Raw genomic sequence first — 22031 nt, 5'->3', positions numbered from 1 at the left:
TGTGTGTGCTGCAGATGCTATGTGAGCGGGCTAAAAGTTTGCCGTCTTGGTTCAGACATCACAGCCGAGTGCTGTCATTTCATTGTCTTTATAAGTGTGTGCGCAGCTTCTAACCCTCGGCTACAATATTTATGAACACCTGAATGTCTCTTCTGGTCTCTCTGTGACCCAGCCGGCCCACGAACCATATTTGGGAGTTCAGTTTCTTCAACTTCCGTCACGTTCGTCCCTGACGTTCTGCAGCTGGATCATACATTTAATATAGAATATCATGTGCTGGAGATAAAGACTGGCGCACCGCCTGGTGTGCTTCAACAGAAGGAGAAAGCGTAGAAGAAGGAGAGAGAACAGACCAAAGGTATAATGTTAACGTGTCAGTTATCCAGGTTATCAGGTCCGGACCCGCCTCCCCCTCCTCCACAGCTTAGGTTAGCTTCCTAGCTCCACTTTGTTTATAGTTACTAACCACCTAGAAAACACACCGCAGCTGCAGCTCGGCTCAAACAACAGGTCAACTAGTAACGATCCAGATCAATTAGCTGAACTGGTAACTAGTTGAAGTGGTGACGACCCAATCATTACTGAATTGGCTGTGATTTGTTTTGCTGAACTAACTTTAGGCCTGAATGTAGCATAGTTTGAGTCTGAAGAAGAAGAAGAAGAAGAAGAAGAAGAAGAAGAAGAAGGGCTCTGTGGAGAAAAAGCTCTCGTCAAGCGACATATCAAGAGAAAGTACCGAACAGGTTCTGGACCAGCGTGTCCAATAGCTGTCTACTGTTAACCGAATGTCTTTGGCTTTTGGACTATTGGCCGAACAGAACAAGACATCACTTTGGACACCCTGGAATTGAAATAAACGTTAGTCGCTATATAATATAATTATATATAATATAATATGATCATGTTGTATGTGGTGATGTGTCATACGTGTTGTCTTTAAAGGCAGCATTACAGTAAAGTTGTCATTTTCTGAACTTACAGTTCACTTCTGTTTGACTTGTTGTACACTTGTCTTTACCCACTGACTCATTATATTCACATTTCTGCTGATTATACAAATATCATTGTGTCAATATTTAGTAAAATACCAATAGTCATCCATGTTGTTACAACATCAAAATTGAGGTATTTGGTCAACAATATTGTGATATTGTAATATTGCAATATTATTCATAGGCCAGGGCACCCAGCACTTGTTGCCTGCAATCCTAATCTAAAGGACAATAACTGAACCAGTAATCAACAGAGATATTTTATCACATTGATGTAAATATTTTATGAATTCACTACTGCCATAAAGCTTGTTTGTCCATTTGTTATAATTTAATTTAGTTCTTTTCATAAATTGATTAAAGTTGTAATCTGTTTCTTGATAGTTTTTCTGTGTGTTTGCTGCAGCAGGATGGACATGTCCAGCAGGTTAGCAGTGTGGCAGGAGCTGGCTGAGAGCTGTGGTCTCACTACAGTCCAGCAGGGCCTAGAGCATGTCTGGAGGCTGGTGCTGCTTTGCCTGATTTGCAGACTCTGCTTCAGACTGGGTGAGCTACACTCACTGCCTATCAGTCATTATCTACTCACCCTCATGCAGATGTAAAATCAGGTAAAGTTTTGTAGTCCACGAAACATTTCTGGAGCTTCACAGCAAAACAGAGTTGCAGCATTCTCCTAAACAACTGAAGTAGATGGGGACTTGTTTTAAAATGTTAAAAACAACTGAAAAACAATGAAATTGCTCTATACAGCATGTCCAGCATAATCTAAGTCTTCAGAAGCTCAGAGATCCCAAATTGATTTGAAAGATGCTATTTAGACCCTTTTAAAGCCAAAATCTTCACTGTAGCTGCTAAGCTAAAAGCACTAGTGCACACCACGTCTGGAGTGGGTGTAAAAGCTTGACCGCATGTTGAGGGTGTAACTGAATTATCATTTTTGGGTGAACTTTTTCTGTAAACCTAGTTAGAATCAACAGACCAATATTGATGTAATGAACATATTTCAGTCAGATTTAAGGCTTATTAGGGAACCAGGGGCCATTGCTTCAGAAAATAATTCAATTCAATGTTTTGGTGCTTGTGTCCTTAGGAGGTGTGTCCACTGTGAAGCATGTCACGTCAGTGTTGACTGGAATGTACGGCCTCTTTCTGTTCTTTGAGCTGCACATGCTGTGGGTGCTGTTGCTCAGTGTGCTCTGTTACCTCGTTCTGCTCCTCAGCCGACACTCCAGCAGCAGTGGCCTCTTCCTCTCGGTTGTCATCCTCATCTACCTCCTCACCGGGTGAGAAAACACGGCAAAAACCACATACTAACCTGGAAACTAAAATAAATTATTGCAGTTTTCCAAAGAAAACAGAAAAATCAGTTGTCTTGAGACAGTCTGCCACTTGTAACTTTAGCTGGTGGTGATTGCCTGCCTTTTCCACACATAGAAACATTAAAAAAAAGTCGAAGAGAGCCTAATTGCTTTTGCCTTTCACACAAAATGAAGATGCCTCCACTTGAGCCTTACTTGGCACTCTGTGTGTGTGACTATGCTTGTATGATCTGTCAGTGTTTTTTGTGTGCCCTCTGATGGAACCGTGAGTGGTTTCAATGAGCATTGGCTTGAAAACCAAAAATACAAATCATGGTTGAAATGAGGACTAAATCCTGGCACTTTTGAGCCATGTTAACATTAAAGGAACAGTTTACCCAAAAATTTAAATTCTGTCATTATCTACTCATGTCCATGCAGATGGAAAGTCGGTTGAATTTTTCTAGTTCACAGCAAAAAAATGCTTTGTAAATGTAAAACAACAACTGAAGAACTCTACGGAGGCAGATTGACAAATTGTTTTGAAAATATGCTATTTACTAGAGGTGTGGAAATTCTCGATTATAAGATGCATCGTGATGCAGAGTGGAAGATTCTGCATCAATGTAGAGACAGAGCATAATCAAGAGTCTGCAGTCTATGTTGATTGTTGATTGTCTGGCCTCAGGTATGTCAGAGGGAGGCAGAGATCACCTGTGAGTGATTAAAAACAACTCACCTAGTATTTTTAAAACGGACATCTCGGGACACATTTCGGATTTTATGAACTTGCTGGAAAGCACAAACTGATCGAGACCCACGCTGAGCATGACTTCTGCCTCACAAGGATTACTAATCACGTTAGCAATTTTCACCTGAAGCTAACGTCTGCAGCCATTACTAATAACTGTTACAGCAATCACAATTAATCAGCCAGGATCTGAGGAGGCACTGTCAAGTTTGCCGTCCAACTCTGAGAGAGGTGTGTGCAGCAGAGTCAATAAATGTCTTATCTTAAAGCTGCCGTGTGAAAACAATATTATTGTAGATTACAACAAACGTGTAAGGCACTGCAGATGGATAAAAGGTTTGTCTTTGTAATGTTTATGTACTGAGGTACAGATATTGAAAAGATGCAGCTTTTATTTTGTATACTGCTGTAGTCTGATTGTCGGAAGAATTTAAATAATAAAAAAATAGCCATGTGCAGGAATATAGATCAGTGAGAATAGTTTTGCATTCAAATCATTGACAGCTGAATCGTAATCGAATCGTGGGGCCAGTGAAGATTCACACCTCTACTATTCACACTTTCTTTTTAAAGTGGAAATCTTCAAGTGTAAAAACATGGTGAGATATATAGTGCCTACAAAAAGTATTCACCCCCTTAATTGTTTTCCTCTTTTATTGCTTTTATAAATGTTATCATGATCAATATACAAAAAATACACAAAACAAAAATTTTACACATCTGGAACCTGCGATTTTACTGCATTCTTCTTTGTAAAACTGCTCAAGTTCTGTCAGGTTGTACGGTGATCAGACGTGAACGGCCCTTTCCAAGTCCAGCCACAAATTCTCTATTGGATTGAGGTCTGGGCTTTGACTCAGTCACTCCAGAACATCCACCTTGTTGTCTTTAAACTACCTCTGTGTAGCCACAGAGGTAAGTCACAGTTCTCTCGCAGACTGAATCAGGTTGTCCTCCAGGATTTCCCTATATTTTGCTGCATTCATTTTACCCTCTACCTTTACAAGCCTTCCAGGGCCTGCTGCAGGGAAGCTCCCCACAGCATGATGCTGCCACCACCATGCTTCACGGTGGGGATGGTGTGTTTGTCAATTTCTAACCTCTCATTCCAAGAATTAAAGATAAATTTGATATGTAACTCATGAGAGATTTATCTCTTTAATCTAAGACTGAAGGATCATCACGCTTAATTTATCCAGCCAAAGTGTTTTGATGTTCCTAAATCACTTACCAAAAAAATAGATTCCACATTATTCAATTTTATATGGAAAAACAAGCCTCACTATTTAAATAGAAATGTGTTATGCAATCCATACAATCAAGGGGGCTTTGATATAAAACAGTCTCCCTCTTCAATTATCAAACTTTCACAGGCAGGCTCTATCATGTTGGCTTCTTATTCACAAACACAATTTTTCTCCTCACAAACATTTAATATGGAACAATAGAAATATTAAGTCCAAAAATAAGTCAATCTTTCTCAAAGGGTGGGTCCAAAATAACATTTTGTAAATGTCACAGTTGATTAATGAGAACGGTCAATTACTTACATACACTGAATTTCTAAAAATATTTGGTATTCCAGTTCCTGCTCGAGAATATTGTATAGTATTTGATGCTGCTCCTGCTTGTTTTAGAATGTTTAACACATATGTTTTACTGAATGGTGTTGATATAAAGGACAACAAATGGAACAACACATTTCTTAGACATATGACACATTGCCCTGCAACTTCTCATAGTACACTATTATAACACTATTGGTACAATCACTTTGAGAACATCAACTGGCACCTGATTTGGACCTACTACAACAAATGTATTGTACACAATTAAGTCTGTGAAATGTACTTAAAAATGATACACTTAATTTACCTAACAAACTCCTTTCTTAAAAGATATAGAAATGATATTATTATTCTGTAGTACTGGTACTGAAACTATTCTACATCTATTTTATGAATGCATTTATAGAGAGTTTTCTTTTTTGATTAATATTGAAAATGTTTTTGAAATGTTATGTGGGACCAAAATTAACTTTTGAGATAAGAGATATAATCTTCGATCTAGACAGAAGTCATGCATTTATTTTAAATATTTTAAGTTTTACATTGATATATGCAAGTGGACTAAGAGGCCTCCCAATATTTACCAATTCAAACACTATGTGAAATTGTACTTTGAATCCCTAAAAGGACTGACAAATCAGAAACGCCCAAGGACAATGAGCATTTATAATGCCTTCAAATCTTCTTTTTGATGTATATGTTTATATTCCCCTTCCTGTTCATTATTTTTCTATTTCTTCTGTGTTGTTTTTTGTTCTTTCTTGATGTTAAATAAGATAAGATTCTGTTCCATTGCTGTTGTTTTGTAATGATGTGATTTATTAATAAGGGAGAGAAAAAAAAAGAAAACTCGCTGACGGGGGGGCATGCAGCCATGTGCCTGCTAGCTGTAATGTTGATGTTCTTTGTGCTTGAATCATACCATGGCATTATTTGTTGAATGATTTTACAGGCAACATCTACACTTCCTTGTGTGTTTTTACAATTTCCTCAGTAATTTTGTACAAATTCCCCATTTATTATTTTCATAAGAAATTCTGCAAACCTTCTAGGTTCTGGTGTAGAATTCAAGTAACAGTATTTGTCTGTCTTTTTATTTCAGAGAGTTGCATCTAATTGACATGGTGACCTGGCACAAAATAAGAGGTAAATATTTCATAATTTGGTCGGAGAATACCATCATGTAAGTTCTTGACTTTAAACTTGTTTTCTAAAATACTGCTGTGTTCCCACAGCAACTACTTTGTTGTCAGGGCATGTGTTTTGAAGAGTGTTGTGTAAGTATCCTGGGAGCGCTTTGAGCTGTGACAAAGATCATTTTCCTTATCTTTTTTCAATTAGCTGATGTTTTAACATGACACTTTCAGGCTAGCCGGAGAAATTGGTTCCCATGTAAGTTTCTGTAATTAGGGTCCTTGTTTTTTTACGACCGTGTTGTTGTCTAGTGAAGAATTTTCAGGTTGCAGAGGTAAATTAATGGGTCCAGACCACACACAAATAAACCCTGTCTTTGTATATTTTAACACCCAGAAAAAAATGGAAAGGTCATTAACATGGTATAAGCACTCTATTTGAGGAAAGCAACATATTTTAGGCTGATGACAATATAACTTTTGCTGTGATAGCCAAAGGAAACTAGTACTGTTTGTTGGTGGATGTCAATTTCTGTTTTCATATAGGAACACATCAGATTTTGTCATTTCAGGGCTTTTGTAGCCTGCCTAGTCTTGTAGACCAGTTCTGCATGATGAGATGGACGGTGATGATTAGTGATGAAGAGGGGTTTTGATAACTTGCTTTCAATGAGCTAGTATTATCAGTTAGCAATGTATGCCAAGTAAAGGGATTGCCATCCATTTAATTACCTTGGAATCAATATAAGTTATATTGTAATGAGCCTAGAATTTGTTTTTGTTTGTTTTTCCACAAATAAAGAGTGCTTGTACCACGTTATAGACCATTCTATTTGATTCCTGGTGTCAAATATTTATGTTGAAGTGCGTTCATTTGTATGTTGTCATGGTTAGGAGCTAGGAAAATTGGCGGCTTAGGTCACTAGTATGGACATCGTTTCAAGATGGCTGGCAAACGAACCCTTATGTACCATTAATTAACCTTGGCAAAATGAAAAATTCTTAACAAGAAAATGTTAAGGTCTGTGCCTGTTTTTGTTACCCATTTCAGTCCTTTTCAGGTATAATCAACCAGTCTTGCTGTGACCAAAGCTGGTCCTAATCAAAATGTAATTTATGAAGTCCTGGTTAAGGTTAGGTTGGGTCAGGGTTAGACATGAATTTGTTATGGTTAAGGTTAGGTCCAGGGATGGAGTGAGGCTGACTTGTCCTTGGCTGGGACTTGGGTGCACTTGCCTGGGGTTGTGCTGAGGGTTGCAACCCCCCAACTAATGCTGGAAATGTCTGAGGTGAGATATCTAGACTCCTATGGTCTGACCATAAACCAGAAACACAAAAAGAACATCAAGAGACATGTAGGTCAGAGTGCTCGGGGATTTCGGATCCCCTCCCATGAAGTGCTTAGCATGCCAGTATCCACACGCACATAAAATACATGTAATTTATGATGTCCCAGACAAGGTTAGGGGTAAGGTGTGAATTGAGTTTAGGTTATGGTTAGGCTAGGGTTGGGCCGATGAACAATGCCATCGTCCATCAGCGATTGGCTGACAGCCATCGACTACTAATCCCTGACCATCGTAATTTTGTGATTCAAAAGGCTCCCCACCAGAGAGCACAATGAAGTGGCGTGTCCCCTCAGAGTAGGGCAGGAGTTGTTGTTTTTGTTTGTGATATGTGGGGAGAGGAAATGAAAAGAAGTATGTTGCTGCTCAGTGCACTGACATTATGTTTCCATGTGCCATTTATTATTTTCTTATCAAACCAGTTAAGTTAGGTGAACCCAAGACACTCGGTTAAATTTGTGGCAGCAGTGTTTCTTTTCCCGCAGGCCACTGTTTCTCTCAGCTGTGCTGTTTTTAGACACAGTTTTCTTAGCTTAATTGGCTGGTCAGCCAACCTTGTTTTATGCATATGAGGCTGAACAAAGCTAAGTTCCAGACATGTGGGGCAGAGACAAGGACGCTCTTTAACCTGGCACAGGGCTGTATGTCGGTGGTAACGGCAGGTTTCCCCTGCAGGGTGAGACAGTTGGAGATTCACGTCAGAGCAAAGGTGAGAAACAGCGGCAGCTACAGTTGTGAGCTAATATGCAACTGCTGCCTTACGACAACACTGAGGGGACACGCTGCTGAGAATTCATAAACACTGTAGATATCCTCATATGCCAATTTGTCAGACATCGCCCCACCCTAGGTTAGGCATGAATTGGTTGTGGTTAAGGTTAGGATTAAGGTTGGGTTTGGCTGTCCACAATTAATGGAAGTCAGTGCAATGTAACAAGGATTTGTGCACACACCTGTGTGTGTGTGTGTGTGTGTGTGTCTGTCAGGCTCTCAGATGGTGGTGGCCATGAAGGCAATCTCTCTGGCCTTTGACCTGGACAGAGGAACTGTTGGCACCCTGCCCTCCCCAGCCGAGTTCCTGGGTTATGTTCTATTTGTGGGCACTGTTGTCTTTGGACCTTGGATCAGCTTCACCAGTTATAATAACGCCATTGAAGGCAGAAAACTGGTGAGTAATTGATTTTCCTTCTTACTCTGTGTGCATGCTAGGGTTCATGTCAACCCAGTTGCCAGAACAAATGTTATCAATGTCAGTTCTGTAGGTTCAATTTTCTTTTTTTTGTTGTGACAGTGCTGTACTATTGATCTGGTTAGGTTTAGGCACAAAAACACTTAGTTAAGGTGAGGACAAGATCATGTTTTGGCTTAAAATTTTCTGTTTTGGTTGCGACAAAGCAGACTGGACACGTCACAGTTAGAGATGCATGACAATTATTTGGGATAACATAGGCCTGGGCGATAAAATGATCTTGATCATTTTCATGATAAAATTCTCCACAATAACGATGATAAATTCATGACATTTATTTTCGATAGTTATTTTTGAGTCCGTTTTCCTTTACCTAGAAAACACTACACCAACAGCCAAGGGACTGTTGGAGGAGACGCACTGCTATGTGCGCCGCTGCGATTGGTTGTTACTTAATCAGTATCTTACAGTGAAACAACTCATCACAGCAGCATATAGATATATAAATATATATATGTATATGTATATATATATATATATATATATATATAGATATATAGATATATTTATATATATATATATATATATATATATATATATATATAAATATAGATATATACAGTATATATGTGTATATATATATATATATATATATGTGTGTATATATATGTGTATATATGTATATGTGTATATATGTATATGTGTATATGTGTATATATGTATATGTATATATATACATACATAGAGGGAGCAACGGCTGCAGCTGTGACAGTCGCTACAGCAACAGGTGCGACAGTAGGAGGGGCAATAGAGTCACTGTGGGTGATGTATCGTTTCATTGCGTCGCGAACCTCATTCTCAGGTTCGTCTGAGCTCTCAGGAGATGGGATGGAAGGGGGCTGAACGGAGGATGGAATGCATTTAATAATACCCACACTTTTTGGTTTCCTGGAGCTCTGATTGGACTTCTGGGATGCTGATAGTTTTTATTTGGAATGTTTCTATTTTTCCCATCACTAACACTATCACGGCGCCCAGAAGGGAAAGCGACCCGGTTAGTTAATGACTCCACCTTCTGTTCATTTAGATATACTACAATCTTCTCAGGAAGACAAGTTCTAAACTCAGCTGAGGTCTGTCCAGCTCCATAACCCAAGCTCCACCTCTCTCAAGCCTAGAGCAAGCTTCAGATCCTCCGTGTCCACCCCAGCCTGTAGCAGCATGACTGGGTGTATGCCTGCAGCTTCGGTGAAAGCAGGAGCCTCCGCACCTAACCCCACCTGGCTTCTGAGAGCTTGCGAGACCATGGCAGCTTCTGCTCCCACTTCCTCATTCAAACCCTCAGGGGCACTATCTGTCTGTGGCTTTGCTACCTTAACTATGCCTAACCCCACCAACTTCTCCGACAGACATTCTTTAATCTCCACCTTTCTTGCGTTCAGAGGGACAGACACATTAAAGGAATTGGCAAACAACAACAAGCCAGCTTTTGTGCATCTGTCCAACTTCTCAAGTGTGGGATTTTGCGCAAACTCATATCGATGTCAGAGCCGAGCACAACATTAAAAGTACGAAAAACAAAAAATAATGTTTTTTTGTATCACATCATAAACAAATAATGAAATTTTCTGATTTCTGATTCTCAACTGAATGTCAAATGAACAAAAGATACATGGGCCGGTACCCAACCCTTATTTCATCGTACGTTTCCAGCAAGGATTGTCTGCAAGCCTCTATTTTTGTATTGAGTGTATATAATACAATTGACAGGTTTCATTTGGCAGATTATGTCAAAGCATTTATTTTAAAAGAGTAAAATTCTGTTTAAAAGCCAAAGTATGTTTGACCTTTTTCAATGTGTTTTACTTGAAAAATAATTAAAGATTTGGAATATTAAATCATTCATCTTTACTCACTGCATCTTAGCTTTTTTTACCCTCAGATGCCCATAAACTGCAGGTTTAGGACTTTGTAAAATACAAAAATGCCACCAAAAAACATATTGGTTTCTATTGTTATGGGTTGCAAGAGACAGGTATTTATCGGTTATTGGTAGCTGTTGAAAAAAATCCATATTGTGCATCCCTAGTAACAATGTCTTGTTAAAAACACCTGGTTTTATATCCATAAACACAGCTGGATGATCAGTGGAGATGATCAGTTTTTTTGTCGCCACAAACAGAGATCTTCTTAAAAATATTTAGTAGTGTCACGCTTACAAATTCTCAAAAATATACAGTGCTTTCACAATTGAAATGCAGTCTCTAACTTGACAGCCTTGTCGCCTCTAACTTCACCTCCGGACAGAACTAGTTTATATACATGTAATCTGATTGAAATAGGACACATTTTGTAGAAATGTCAGTATGGTACATGTACACACATACAAATTTGCATGTAACCCTGTTTTACAGAAATGTTAAATGCCATCGTGTCATTCGCATGACAGGGGTGTTCATATATAGAACTGTGGTGGTAATGAGGTGATTTGTTCCTCAGAGCTGGTCGTGGCTGCATAGTTCCTCCCTCAGCCTTGTAAAGAGTCAGATCTGTCTGCTGGTCTCCACGTGCATCGCCCCTTACCTCTTCCCTTTGTTCATCCCCATCTACGGAAACACATTCACACAAAAGTAAGGCACATTTTCATCCAAATCTTCATCCCCCTGCTACTGTAATATTTACTTATGGTAGTTCTGCCAATACAACAGTTTTCAAAATATGTTGGTTTGAGAACCTACTGTCTGTCTTTCTTTCCTGCTTCCAAGAAACATTTGAGAAAGGTAAGGCTTGTTTTCAGGGTTATAATAATTTGCTTTTTCCCCACAGGCTGCCATGAGTCTACTGTAGTTTGTTTAAAATAAGACATCCGCAGGGGAGAATTTTTAATGCATCATGTTGTTGAGAAAATGCAATTCTCCTGTCATCATTACTTGATGCTGGGACAAAGCATGTGGCCATCGGTCCAAAGGCTCAGCAGTGCAATGTTTCAGTAACGTAATGTAACAGTCTCAACTCAAGATCCCATTACTATCTTAGTGTAGGTGCAGGTGTAAGCAGATAGTTGTTAGTTGCCTTAAAAATGCAATTCCACTGGTATGTCCTGACTTCAACTCAAAGAAGGTCAAAGAGGTCCTCTTTCGAAAAGTTCAAGTGTATGGAATTGAGGAAAAAAACAAGGATAATGCATGTCTTTGACTTGTATGCGGTGTTGTTCCACAGGTGGCTGCGTGCGTATGAGATTGCAGTTTCCTTCCACTTCAGTAACTACTTTATTGGTCACCTCAGTGAAGGCACCTGCATGCTGGCTGGAGCAGGCTTCACTGAAGAGAAAGACAACATCAGATGGTAAGTTTAGCTGAGGCTGAGCAGCTGTGATTAAAATACATGATTCATGGTAATATATAATACTGAGTTTTATTTAGACAGCACTTTTCTAAAAAAAATGCTTTGTTATTATTCTGTGGAATGAGCAGGAGAGCCTGGTGGGAGGGTCTCAGGTCATGGAAATAACATATCTGAACTAAAGCTGGCTGATCAAAGTGATTGGCAAAGTCTGTGGTCTGTTGCACCGGGAGACCGCCAATGGCAGTGCCTGAAGTGCTCTATTTTGCACCGACAGTTGGGTCAGAAAGTCTGAGACCACTGGTCCAGATACTTCTATTTTGCATTCATTTTTTATGTAATACTTTATTTTTCATTACAAATGGTAATATCAGCTTAACAATTTGAGTAAAAAGTTAAAGCTTCGAAAAATGTCCATGAATTTTAGAATATCTTACTATATGGTATGTCCTTTTGCTTTAATTACAGCATGCAGTGGAGCTGCATGTACTCCACAAGTTATTGTAAAACATGCTGACTCATGTTATCCCAGTATGATTTGACAGTGTTCCACAAAGCTTTTTGTCATATCACAGAATGCTTGGCATTCTCAGTCTTCAAGTGCCCCCATAAATGTTCAGTGGGGTTGGGGACTTTCCTGTGGAGGAAAGTCCATGACAGTCAGGACTTCTTGGTCTTCTTTTTCCCTTCAAATAGTTCTGCTGCAGTATAGTATGAATCCTTGTCCACAAAAATGCAGGTGTCCAACTCCAGAGGAGGAAAAACGGCCTCAGACTTGAATATTCCCACAACCATGTTTCACTGTGGGTTGAAACACTGTGGTATCACTCACTCTCCACTCTCTGGTTTCCTTACATACATCCATCTGTTCTGTTACACCCTTCTGTAAATCTCTAACTTGGATTCAACAGTAAATAGGACTTTTATCCAGTCATCCAGTCACTGTGAAATGCTGGTATTTCATAGCCCACTTAAAGCTTTTGTCCTTGTTTCCATCCTGAGAAGTGGTTTAGAATCTGCTACTTGTTCTCTGAGACACTTCAAGACAGCCTTCTTTTGGCAGGATTTAAATTTTGCTGATTTAGTAGACTCTGTATCTGTGAAGTTGCTTTTCTATCTCTCAGGGAACTTAGTTTGATGTATTGATCTTCTGATGGTGTGGGCACTTTGGCTCTGCCTGATCGTGCTTTAGATCCAACTGATCCAGTTTCTGTGAAGTGTTTCAGAGTTCCATGCAGTGCCCCCTTAGAAACCTTTAGTCTGGCCATAATTTGATACTTAGAAAGACCTCTTTGTTTAGAATAACATTTAGGCAAATGACATGTTCACTCAGACTGTTGGACCCTATTGTATGTGAGATGATCTCATGTTGTCCTTTATCCTTCTATCCTATCCTATTGCCCAACCACAAGAGGTGGCATTTCTTAGCAGCTTGTTTAGTTTGCGTACCTTGCTAGTCTTGATGCCTCCACCCCATCACACCACAGCAAAGAACAGAGCACTGTTTACTTACAGACTGATATAAGATCTGCAGTAGCCTGTTGCAACCACTGAAGCATTGGCTCCTCAGGAAGAAGAGTCTGCTCTGTCAGGGGGTGCTGAGTCTAGATTTTTATAGATTTTTTCCCCAAGGCACCTGTATGGGTCCACCTTCTCCACTTCCTCTCCCTGGATGATAAGTGAAACAGGGGACCTCCTGTTTCTCTGGTAGTCCAACATCAGGGGTCTCATTTATAAAACTCTGTGGAGAATCCACACTAAAATTTTTGCATACGTACAAATGAGGAAATGCACGTACAGCAAAAAATTATTCAGATTTATAAAACCTGGTGTACGCCTTTTGTAAATCCCAAATCAACTTAATATTGTGTGCACATGGATCAGCCCCTTACCACGCCATGCAAAGTGCCTTTTGAATGTTAATGCATAGAAATGCCTGCTGATAGACGGTTCTTTACAGTAAATCATGGCCACAACTGAGAGTAAGACAAGGAAAATGAATGTTTCTGGCACAGAAAACCAGGTTTTTGTGAATGAGGTGGTTACAAAGCACATATTGTTAGTTATTTCATTCACATTGTCCTCTAGCAGTGTGAGGACAGTGAAAGTCTGTGCATCATGCACCATTACGCACGAGTGGCACCTCAGTATTCACATGTTTACTGTGGTCAACCTGCCAAAATGATCGCGTTTGATACCTGAACACTATTTATTTATTGAATTTAAATTATGCTGAACTTGGCCTGCATTGTGATTAGGACTCAATGAGGATATGTAGTGTAATGATTGCCTGACAGCTGTGATGCTGCAGCTGTAATTCACACAAAAACTATATGGAAAATAACATTGTACTCAGTGGTATATCCACAATATTAGGCAAGGCATGTTTATTGTATAGGACAATTCAGACACAAGGCAACTCAGAGTGCTTTACAGGGGCATAAAAATTACATTAAAAGACACTGCATTTAAAGTACATTAAAAACAAGTAGGAAGACATCTAGAAACAAAACATTAAAACAAGTTAAGAAATAGGAAAGTAGGCTCAAATAGAATAGGCTTAAAAGAGACAAGACTAGAAAATAAAAGTCACAGTGCAGTTCACAGCCTTGACATTGCTTCAGTGAAAAGCAGTGTCAAACAGAAAGGTCTTCAGCCTTGATTTAAAAGAGGTGAGAGTTGGAGTGGACCTGCAGTTTTCTGGGAGTTTGTTCCAGATATGTGGTTCATAATAACTGAACGCTGCTTCTCGATGTTTAGTTTTAGTTTTTTGGCACTTGAGGTCAAAAGTCATCATATTTTTCAAAAACGAGCGAATCCCTAACCCTATTCCCCAGTACTTTGTATCTGTGTGTTTATTGTGCAGGGATTTCAGTGTGGTGAAGCCTCTCAGTGTGGAAATGCCTCGCTCCATGGTCCTGGTGGTGACGTCCTGGAACATCCCCATGTCTCGATGGCTGAAAAAGTGTAAGTCCAAGCCTCCACTTTGTTCAACACTGCTGCTGAACAACAAACCCCACAGAATTAACCATCATCTAAACAACTTTTTGGCTTGACTGCGGGGTCCGCCCTTACAACCCCAGTTGTCTGTGACTGACTCACTGACTGAATGAGTAGCTGAATGACTTGTATGAGTTGTGTGATTGGTGCAGCCGGCCTATAGTGTTGAAGTTTCCCCATTGGCATCAAATGTGGTCTTTTACGTCATGACATTTCCTGTGACTAGCCTGCTTCATAGAAAATAAAGGTGAACATTTGTGGCATGTCCTCTGCAAACAATTAAAAAAATACACTGGCCATAGAAAAAACGCTTTGGTGGACACATTTGGTTCTGCTTGAAGTTTCTTTCCGTTTCCTTGCCACTGTCACCAAGTGTGGCACCCATTTTGTTAGTAGGCTCATCGACCCAGTCAATAATAATTACTTTTAATCCAGGCTGTTTCAGCAGAGGGAATTTATGAGAATCCCATAACTCCCATACATTTGTACATATAATGTCTGTCAATTGTGAGAAGAGAAAAAAATAAAAAAGCATTGTTTTAACATTTAACATTATGTCACTTTTTTAACTTATATGAACTGCTTCAAAATCATTTTGATGGCACAGTGACTTGTAATAGGGTGAATGCAGTCTCTGTCTCAGCCACTCCACCTCCCATCACTTGTTTCTGCACTATGTAACTTCAGTGAGAGGGGTTACAGCCTTTTTATACATGTTTACTTCAAGAGATAGAAGTTTTCAAGACATAACATTGTTATGATGTAATGAGTTTTGTTTGTAGTTAGCACCTACATTACTTCTGACAAATTTTTACAGACAGACCTGGGATTTTTATTTACGACAGTGGTGTTGCATTCAGATTTCTACATAATGTTGCTTAACATTCCGAGCTTCACAGGCCAGACATAGGGAATTAAAAAGTCTGGCCCCTTGTCACTTGACTTATTTTCAAATCTGGCCCTTCCAAAAAAGTTTTTGAATAGATCTGCTCTATAGGGCCAGCCAGGTGAGAAATAATGTCATAATGTCATAAATTAAAATACAGTCAGAGCAGGTCCTCTCAGGTGAAGAATCACACAGCTGTTCCATATTCAATATTATGAAAAAAATCGCTTACCGCAGTAAATATTGCAATATTCTGATATCTAATATCAGCTCAAGCCTAGAAGCCACTGTGACCTTTACATTTTGAAGGCCACTTTTCACTATTTCTACCTACTAGACAAACTGTGTAAAGTATTTACTCATTTGGTACGTCAAAACACACTGACTGTCTGTATTTACAGGTTTTATTGAAAGTAACATTAATAACTATTTACATGTTGTCTTTATGCTGTGTGTTTACTATGTCCTCCATGTTCCTCAGATGTCTTTAAAAGTGCCATGAAACTGGGGACTTTTGCAGCCATCCTGGTGACGTATATGGCCAGCGCCTTACTGCATGTTAGTAAGATAATGCACACTTTTATCCAGAGCACTTTACACTGTTGTTGGCCTTTTTTAATATAAAGTATACTATAACCATGTAGAGATACTTTGCACATCTATATTCATCACAGTATGGGGACACATGATAAGCATACAATCTCCTGCCATCCATTTTTAACTGCAATATGGTGTTATGGAAGCCCAGCTTGCTTTGATACCATGGTATTACTGTGCTTAATTGGCCAGCCAACTCACCTGACCTGAACTCCATAGAGAATATATGGGGTATTGTCAAGAGGAAGATAAGACACATCAGACCCAACAATATAGACGCAGCATCCTGGGCTTCCATAACACCTCAGCAGTGCCACAGGCTGATGGCCTCCATGCCACGCCGCATTGATCCAGTAATTCATGCAAAAGGAGCCACGGCCAAATATTGAGTGCATAAATTAACTTACTTTCCAAAAGGTCGACATTTCTGTATTATAAATCCCTTTTTTGATTGGTCATATGAAATATTCTAATATTGTGAGATACTGAGATCATGAGCTGTAAGCAAGAATCATCAAAATTAAAACAAAAACCAGCTTGAAATGTTTCACTTTATGTGTAATGAATCTAGAATATATGAAAGTTTCACTTTTTGAATTAAGTCACAGTTAAAAAATTAACTTTTCCACGATATTCAAATTTTTTGAGATGTACCTGTATACATGTTCTTTACAATTGTGTATGTAAACGTTTGACTCTAAATGACACTGAATCAGACCCCAAGTTACACATTAGAATGTTCCAGACCTCTGCTTGAGGAAATTTGGTTTAGCTATAGCTCTTTCAATTTGAATTGATTACTCCTGCACTAGCGTCACACATCACTGTTCTATTTTAAAATCAATTACGTTAGAGCTCCATGTGGCCTGTATGCACCTTCTGTAAGATGCTAAATAATTGATCATCACTACTTGTACTTACTGTGCTGTTTGTTTTCTTCAGGGTCTGAGTTTTCACCTGGGAGCTGTTCTGCTGTCTCTGGGCTTCATCACATACGTTGAACATGGTATGAAGAACATTTCAGTTTGACATATTTAACTGAAAGTTGAAGCAATGAAGGTGGAATAGAACTATGAGTTGAGCCTGCTCAAACTACTGTACAAGATGCAGAAATTACATCGTGAGTTCATCCAGCCCATCATTTGTGTTGCATACACATAACAGACCCTGTTGGACTACTGTGATAGTGTCCATAAAGGGAACCCAGTTTGTTTTTCAGACCTGAATGGTCAAGGTTGTTGATTTTATTTCTCATCCTCAGTTCTGAGAAAGAAGCTTGCATCCATCTTCAGTGCCTGTATCCTGTCCAGGCCCTGCACCTCCGACTGCAGCCATCAGCACAAGAAGGTACAGCCTGTTCTACTCAGCAGAGTAGGGAACAGAAAACAATGCAAAAACATGCTTAATATAACAATGTCAATGGCAACCTGCATAGCATTCTATACATCAGCATGGTGCATAGTAATGCGGTTATGGGGGGATATGAAGAAAATGCTATCTTCTTAAGTTTCAGTGAGATTTTGCTCACTGCTGAGATACCTTGAATCTGAGTATTCCAAGTTTGGAAGTCTTTAGGCTTTAGGCTTAACGCTACAGGAAACCACACCAGGGTTGTGGTGAGAGAAAGATCAGCAGTCAGTCTTTTGGATACTGGTCAAAAGAAAAAGACCCTTTAAAGTGAAACTCTCACCAAAATGCAACCTAGGCTTTTTTTGTGAAGGAACCCGAGTCAAACCTTCGTGTAAAAGCATAATTACGACGAAAAAGCCACTTTTAAGATTTACCGTAGTTTCGTTTATCGGGTCAAAATCATTTTCATTTGCGTGCTAGGGGCAACATTACGGTAGCATCAAAATCGCTATTTTTAAAACACTAAGAAGACTCGACACAACATGAAACTTTGCTCGTAGCATCACCAGGGTCTCTACACATGAACACGAGCATTGAGAACATTGTTTGTGTACACAGAGTTTACTAAAAATAAGGTTTTTGAACAACTCACGTTAGCAGTAGCTTGCTCCGCTCACCGCTGTCCTGCCAGTCGAGAACAGTCGATCCCCGAGTGCGACGTAACATGGAGGAGAGGTTAGGTTACTAGGTTGCATTTTGGCGAGAGTTTCACTTTAATGTTGAAGTGATACGAGATCTCTGCAAAATGATCCAAATGAATTACAAATATGAAATACAAACTACTTGTTTGCATAAGGATCTGAACTCCTACACTACTGTAAATCATCACTGGTGCAGCCAGTTGGTTTTAGGTCACCGTGACTGAAATGGGGATCAGCTGCATGTAGTCAATTGTTTTCGACTAACTGTAGTAGAAATACACCACTAACTGGAGCTGACAGAGCTAATGGCTTACAGCGGAGTTGAACACAGCAGAACTGTTCAGAGGAACATGAAATGTTAAACTGTGAACTGTAGTTAAATGTGACAACACAACCTGTTTACACTAAATAAATGTACTTAAGTACTTTAGCTGAGTACATTTTGTAGATGAAAGTACTTGAGTTTGGAGTTATAGACACTTTACATCTGTGTACATTTTATCAATCTGCGGTGACCAGGTGGTGGAGTAGTGGCTTCAGGGCACAAAGACCTCTGTGCAAAGACAACTGAGACTGAGACTGATTTACTTTTCCTAAATTCTGGGTTTTTTTGTTTGTTTGTTTGTTTTTTGTTTTTTTTACAGTTTACAGATGATTTACTATGCCACTAATAACTACAACTATAGATCCTTCTGATGGGTGATGGTAATAGGTATCGGCCAATGCTGCTTGCAGTGATCGGTGATCATCGGAGCACCCTTAATAGCATTCACCACACCAGTGAAATATGGTAACAGCATCACGCTGTGACCATGCTTCTCTGCAGCAGTGTCCAGGCACTATAGTATACACATGTGCTGTATATAGCTGCCATTTCATACTTAAATAGGGAAGACACTGCCCAAATGTTTTTAAACCCAACATGGAATCAATAAACAGCAACTGATATTATGACCAATATGGGAAACATCTAGGTGGTTAGTCCACCCAAAAATGAAAATTCAGTCATTATCTACTTGCTCATCCAATGTAATCCATGTCTCTGGAGGCCAAGACATCCCAAATTGATTTGAAAAGACGTTATTTACACCCTTTTTAAGTAGAAATTTTAACTGTAGCTGCTAAGCTATAAGTGTAGCGCTCACCCTGTCTGAAGTGGGTGCACAAGCTTGACTGCGTGTCGAAGGTATGAATAGCGTCTTTTCATATCAATTTGAAACTACAAAATTTACATGACTTTCTATCAGTATAGGGGTTAGTAGATGATGGCTGAATTTTCATTTTGGGGTGAACTGTTCCTTTAACATTCTTTGCATGAAGTACTCGACCCTCTTGATTTCATTTGCAGCTAGTAAAAACGCAGACTGTCCTGGTGTCCAAACCTATCTGAGAAAATGAATGCTGTTTTTAACTGCTGGATGACTTGTTACAGTTCACATGCTTTGCAAAAACATGACTTTTGATATATTGTATTGTAGCTTGAAGAGTTACTCCACACACCCTCTTTGGTTGAAAGTTTCAGGCCTGTTTTACTTCTGTCAATGCTTTGTTGCACGTGTAACACATCCAACAGTGATGTCAGTGTTCAGGTGTACACTTATACATCACTGCAGCAAGGTGAGAAGATAAATCACAGGGTGTTTTTTTAGGGGGTGTTAAGTTTCACTTTCAGGGTTAAAAGATTGAGAGACACTTTGAAAATGTTCTTGTAGCTGATTGACAGTGTTCCTCTTCCTTCGGTCTGTAGGAGTATTGGGTGATGTTGCTGAACCTGGTTTTCAGCTTACTGGCCATCTTCCACCTCACCTACCTGGGCTCCATGTTTGATTCTGGAGATGATGAACAGGAAGTAGAAGAGGTAAGAGCACCACAAGGAAAAAAACATATTTACATGCCTTGTAAATTTCAAGAAGATGTATTGAAGGAGAGTGACTTTATTTTTTTTTATTAAAGGAACTTGGGGCAGGATCTGTGAAAAAATAAACATGCATTTTAAGTTTTTTATTGCTAATGGGTAATGAAGCTTTCAAAACCAAAAAGAATGAGCCCACCCACGTATCTCTCCATTGCCTTGAACAGGCTGTGTGCTGCATAATGTACTGCAATTCGGGCCCGAATTTCCCGCGCAGTCTTGCGGACGTGACGTAAGGTGACGCTGAATGCGCGTCCTTGGATACGGGAAGAAGACAAGCGTGGTGGACCCAAACTAGTGTTTGGGTAGTAATGGATTCTGCTACGGCCAGCAAACGACCCACCACCACACAAAGTCCACTAAAAAGTCATACTAAGAAGAAAACAAAGGTTTTATCAGCGGCATGTCGTGAGTCGGAACGAAATTACAACCAAAGCCGGGCTGGCACCCGAATACACATCGGATACGCGTTCGACTCATGGAGACAGCTTCAACTGGAATTGGGACTGAGAACAGATGCTGACATGGCTCATTTCCTAGTAACCAGGTAAGAAAACATTACAGGTCATGTTTAGAGCTCGATTTGAAAATCATATGAGATCACAGAGGACTAGTTACAGACTGCGCATTTTCCACGGTCCTTTACTCTGAAACCGAATAGTTAGAAATATGTCCCTTTATATATGGGCCCTAAAGCCCAACCTGTTATCTGGGCGGTGATGTTAGCAGCTGGATGTAGCCACAGGCTAACGGTTTGTTTGTGTCTGTGTAGCAACATTAGCCGCTTACACACAGCAATCCCGTATCAGAGATGATATTTCTATCCCCCAATATGCCGTCTTTGCTTTCGCCTGTGCCTTCAGACTGCATCAACCGTAACGGTAAATCGCTGCGCTGTGTCGCTACACACAGCGAGCCGGCTTCCCGGCTGCTTCGTGTGTGTAGGGGATAAGGCATCAGCTGCACTGCTGTGAAGAGTTCATGCGGGCTCTCGCGCCAGCTCGGCTGATGGCTGCAGTTACCCTAATGGCCGCAACGGCCGTCGTGTCACTATTGAGTCTTATTTCTTGATCCTGCCCCAAGTTCCTTTAAAAGCCTATCAGGAAAGGAAGTGATTATACCCTTTGATTTGATGGGAGGCTTTTAATGTGAAACACCACAAGAATTGTTTAGTTTAATTGGCTATAGCTTAACAGCAATCCAAAAGGCAAGAGACTACTAAACAAGAGTGAATGAATAACATTCGTGTTAGAGCACCACACAACACAAATATTTTTTGGGCTAAAATTTCTATCCAAATGGATGCTTGTTTGTCGCTCCTGTCTGCAGGGTTACGCTGCCATCCACACCATCCAGAGGTGGTCTGAACTGAACTGGGCGAGCCACTGGGTTGTGTTCGCCTCCTGGGTCTTCTACCGTTTAATTCAGTGATGTCATTGGAGCAGAAGGGAAGGCTGGTGCACACCAAATCTATAATACAGCGGGTTTATGTCAGGATGTTATTATGTGAAGGGCTGTGGGACAAGTAGAAGAAAAGCCTTTAATGGAGCGATGGCTGCAGAGTGAGAACACGCCTACAGTATACTGTATGAGACCTGTACATCTTGGGTCAAAGAAGTGTTTCAGGAGAATTGATTTGACTGCATTGGAATCTGAAATGAAACTACGGTACAGAACCTTGCATATAAGACCTCCTAGTAGACTTGACAAAGGCATTAATTTCCCTCTGCCTGTAGTCGGTTGTTTGGAGACAAATGTATTTGCTCAGAAGTACTGTTGGTGTCCGTGTCCAAAAGCATCTCGCGGATTAGCATCTTTATAGATACATGATTACATCGATTAATGTTACAACTCAGTCTTTTTACTGCTGCGCTTGTGTTTTTTGTATTTTTTCTATTAAACGTTTGTGTAAAAGTAAACATGCTCCTGGTTTGTGGTCATCTGCAGTCAGCACAGTAACACACTG

The 22031-nt window shown here is 39.9% G+C and overlaps 1 protein-coding gene across 4 annotated transcripts; it reads left to right on the top strand.

The window, feature by feature from the left end:
- The first annotated feature begins 42 nt into the window (after nucleotides 1-42).
- LOC140999341 (protein-serine O-palmitoleoyltransferase porcupine-like) lies at nucleotides 43-21984 on the top strand. 4 transcript variants are annotated; one of them, XM_073469693.1, is made up of 13 exons: nucleotides 43-358; nucleotides 1402-1538; nucleotides 2083-2275; nucleotides 5712-5755; nucleotides 8075-8256; nucleotides 10777-10907; nucleotides 11497-11622; nucleotides 14486-14586; nucleotides 15987-16063; nucleotides 17045-17108; nucleotides 17364-17449; nucleotides 19901-20011; nucleotides 21395-21984. In XM_073469693.1, the coding sequence occupies exons 2-13, from the start codon at nucleotides 1403-1405 to the stop codon at nucleotides 21494-21496; spliced, it is 1353 nt and encodes a 450-aa protein (XP_073325794.1). In that variant the 5' UTR covers nucleotides 43-358; nucleotide 1402; the 3' UTR covers nucleotides 21497-21984. The 4 variants fall into 4 exon arrangements, with proteins under 4 accessions (XP_073325794.1, XP_073325792.1, XP_073325795.1 ...); XM_073469691.1 differs by having other exon boundaries at nucleotides 44-358; nucleotides 1399-1538; XM_073469694.1 differs by lacking the exon at nucleotides 43-358 and adding an exon at nucleotides 370-858.
- Nucleotides 21985-22031: the final 47 nt, after the last annotated feature.

The sequence above is a fragment of the Pagrus major genome, chromosome 7 (assembly GCF_040436345.1).
Source record: "Pagrus major chromosome 7, Pma_NU_1.0".
Lineage (NCBI taxonomy): Eukaryota > Metazoa > Chordata > Actinopteri > Spariformes > Sparidae > Pagrus > Pagrus major.
The sequence above is the reverse complement of the archived record's forward strand: the minus strand, read 5'-3'. Positions and strand labels throughout refer to the sequence as shown.

Bases quoted from the DNA above. Each gene is read 5' to 3' on its own strand.
- LOC140999341 (XM_073469693.1), top strand. From the start codon at position 1,403: ATGGACATGTCCAGCAGGTTAGCAGTGTGGCAGGAGCTGGCTGAGAGC. The intron at 10,908-11,496 runs GTAAGGCACATT...GTTGTTCCACAG, and splicing joins GGAAACACATTCACACAAAA to GTGGCTGCGTGCGTATGAGA. The intron at 16,064-17,044 runs GTTAGTAAGATA...TGTTTTCTTCAG, and splicing joins TGGCCAGCGCCTTACTGCAT to GGTCTGAGTTTTCACCTGGG.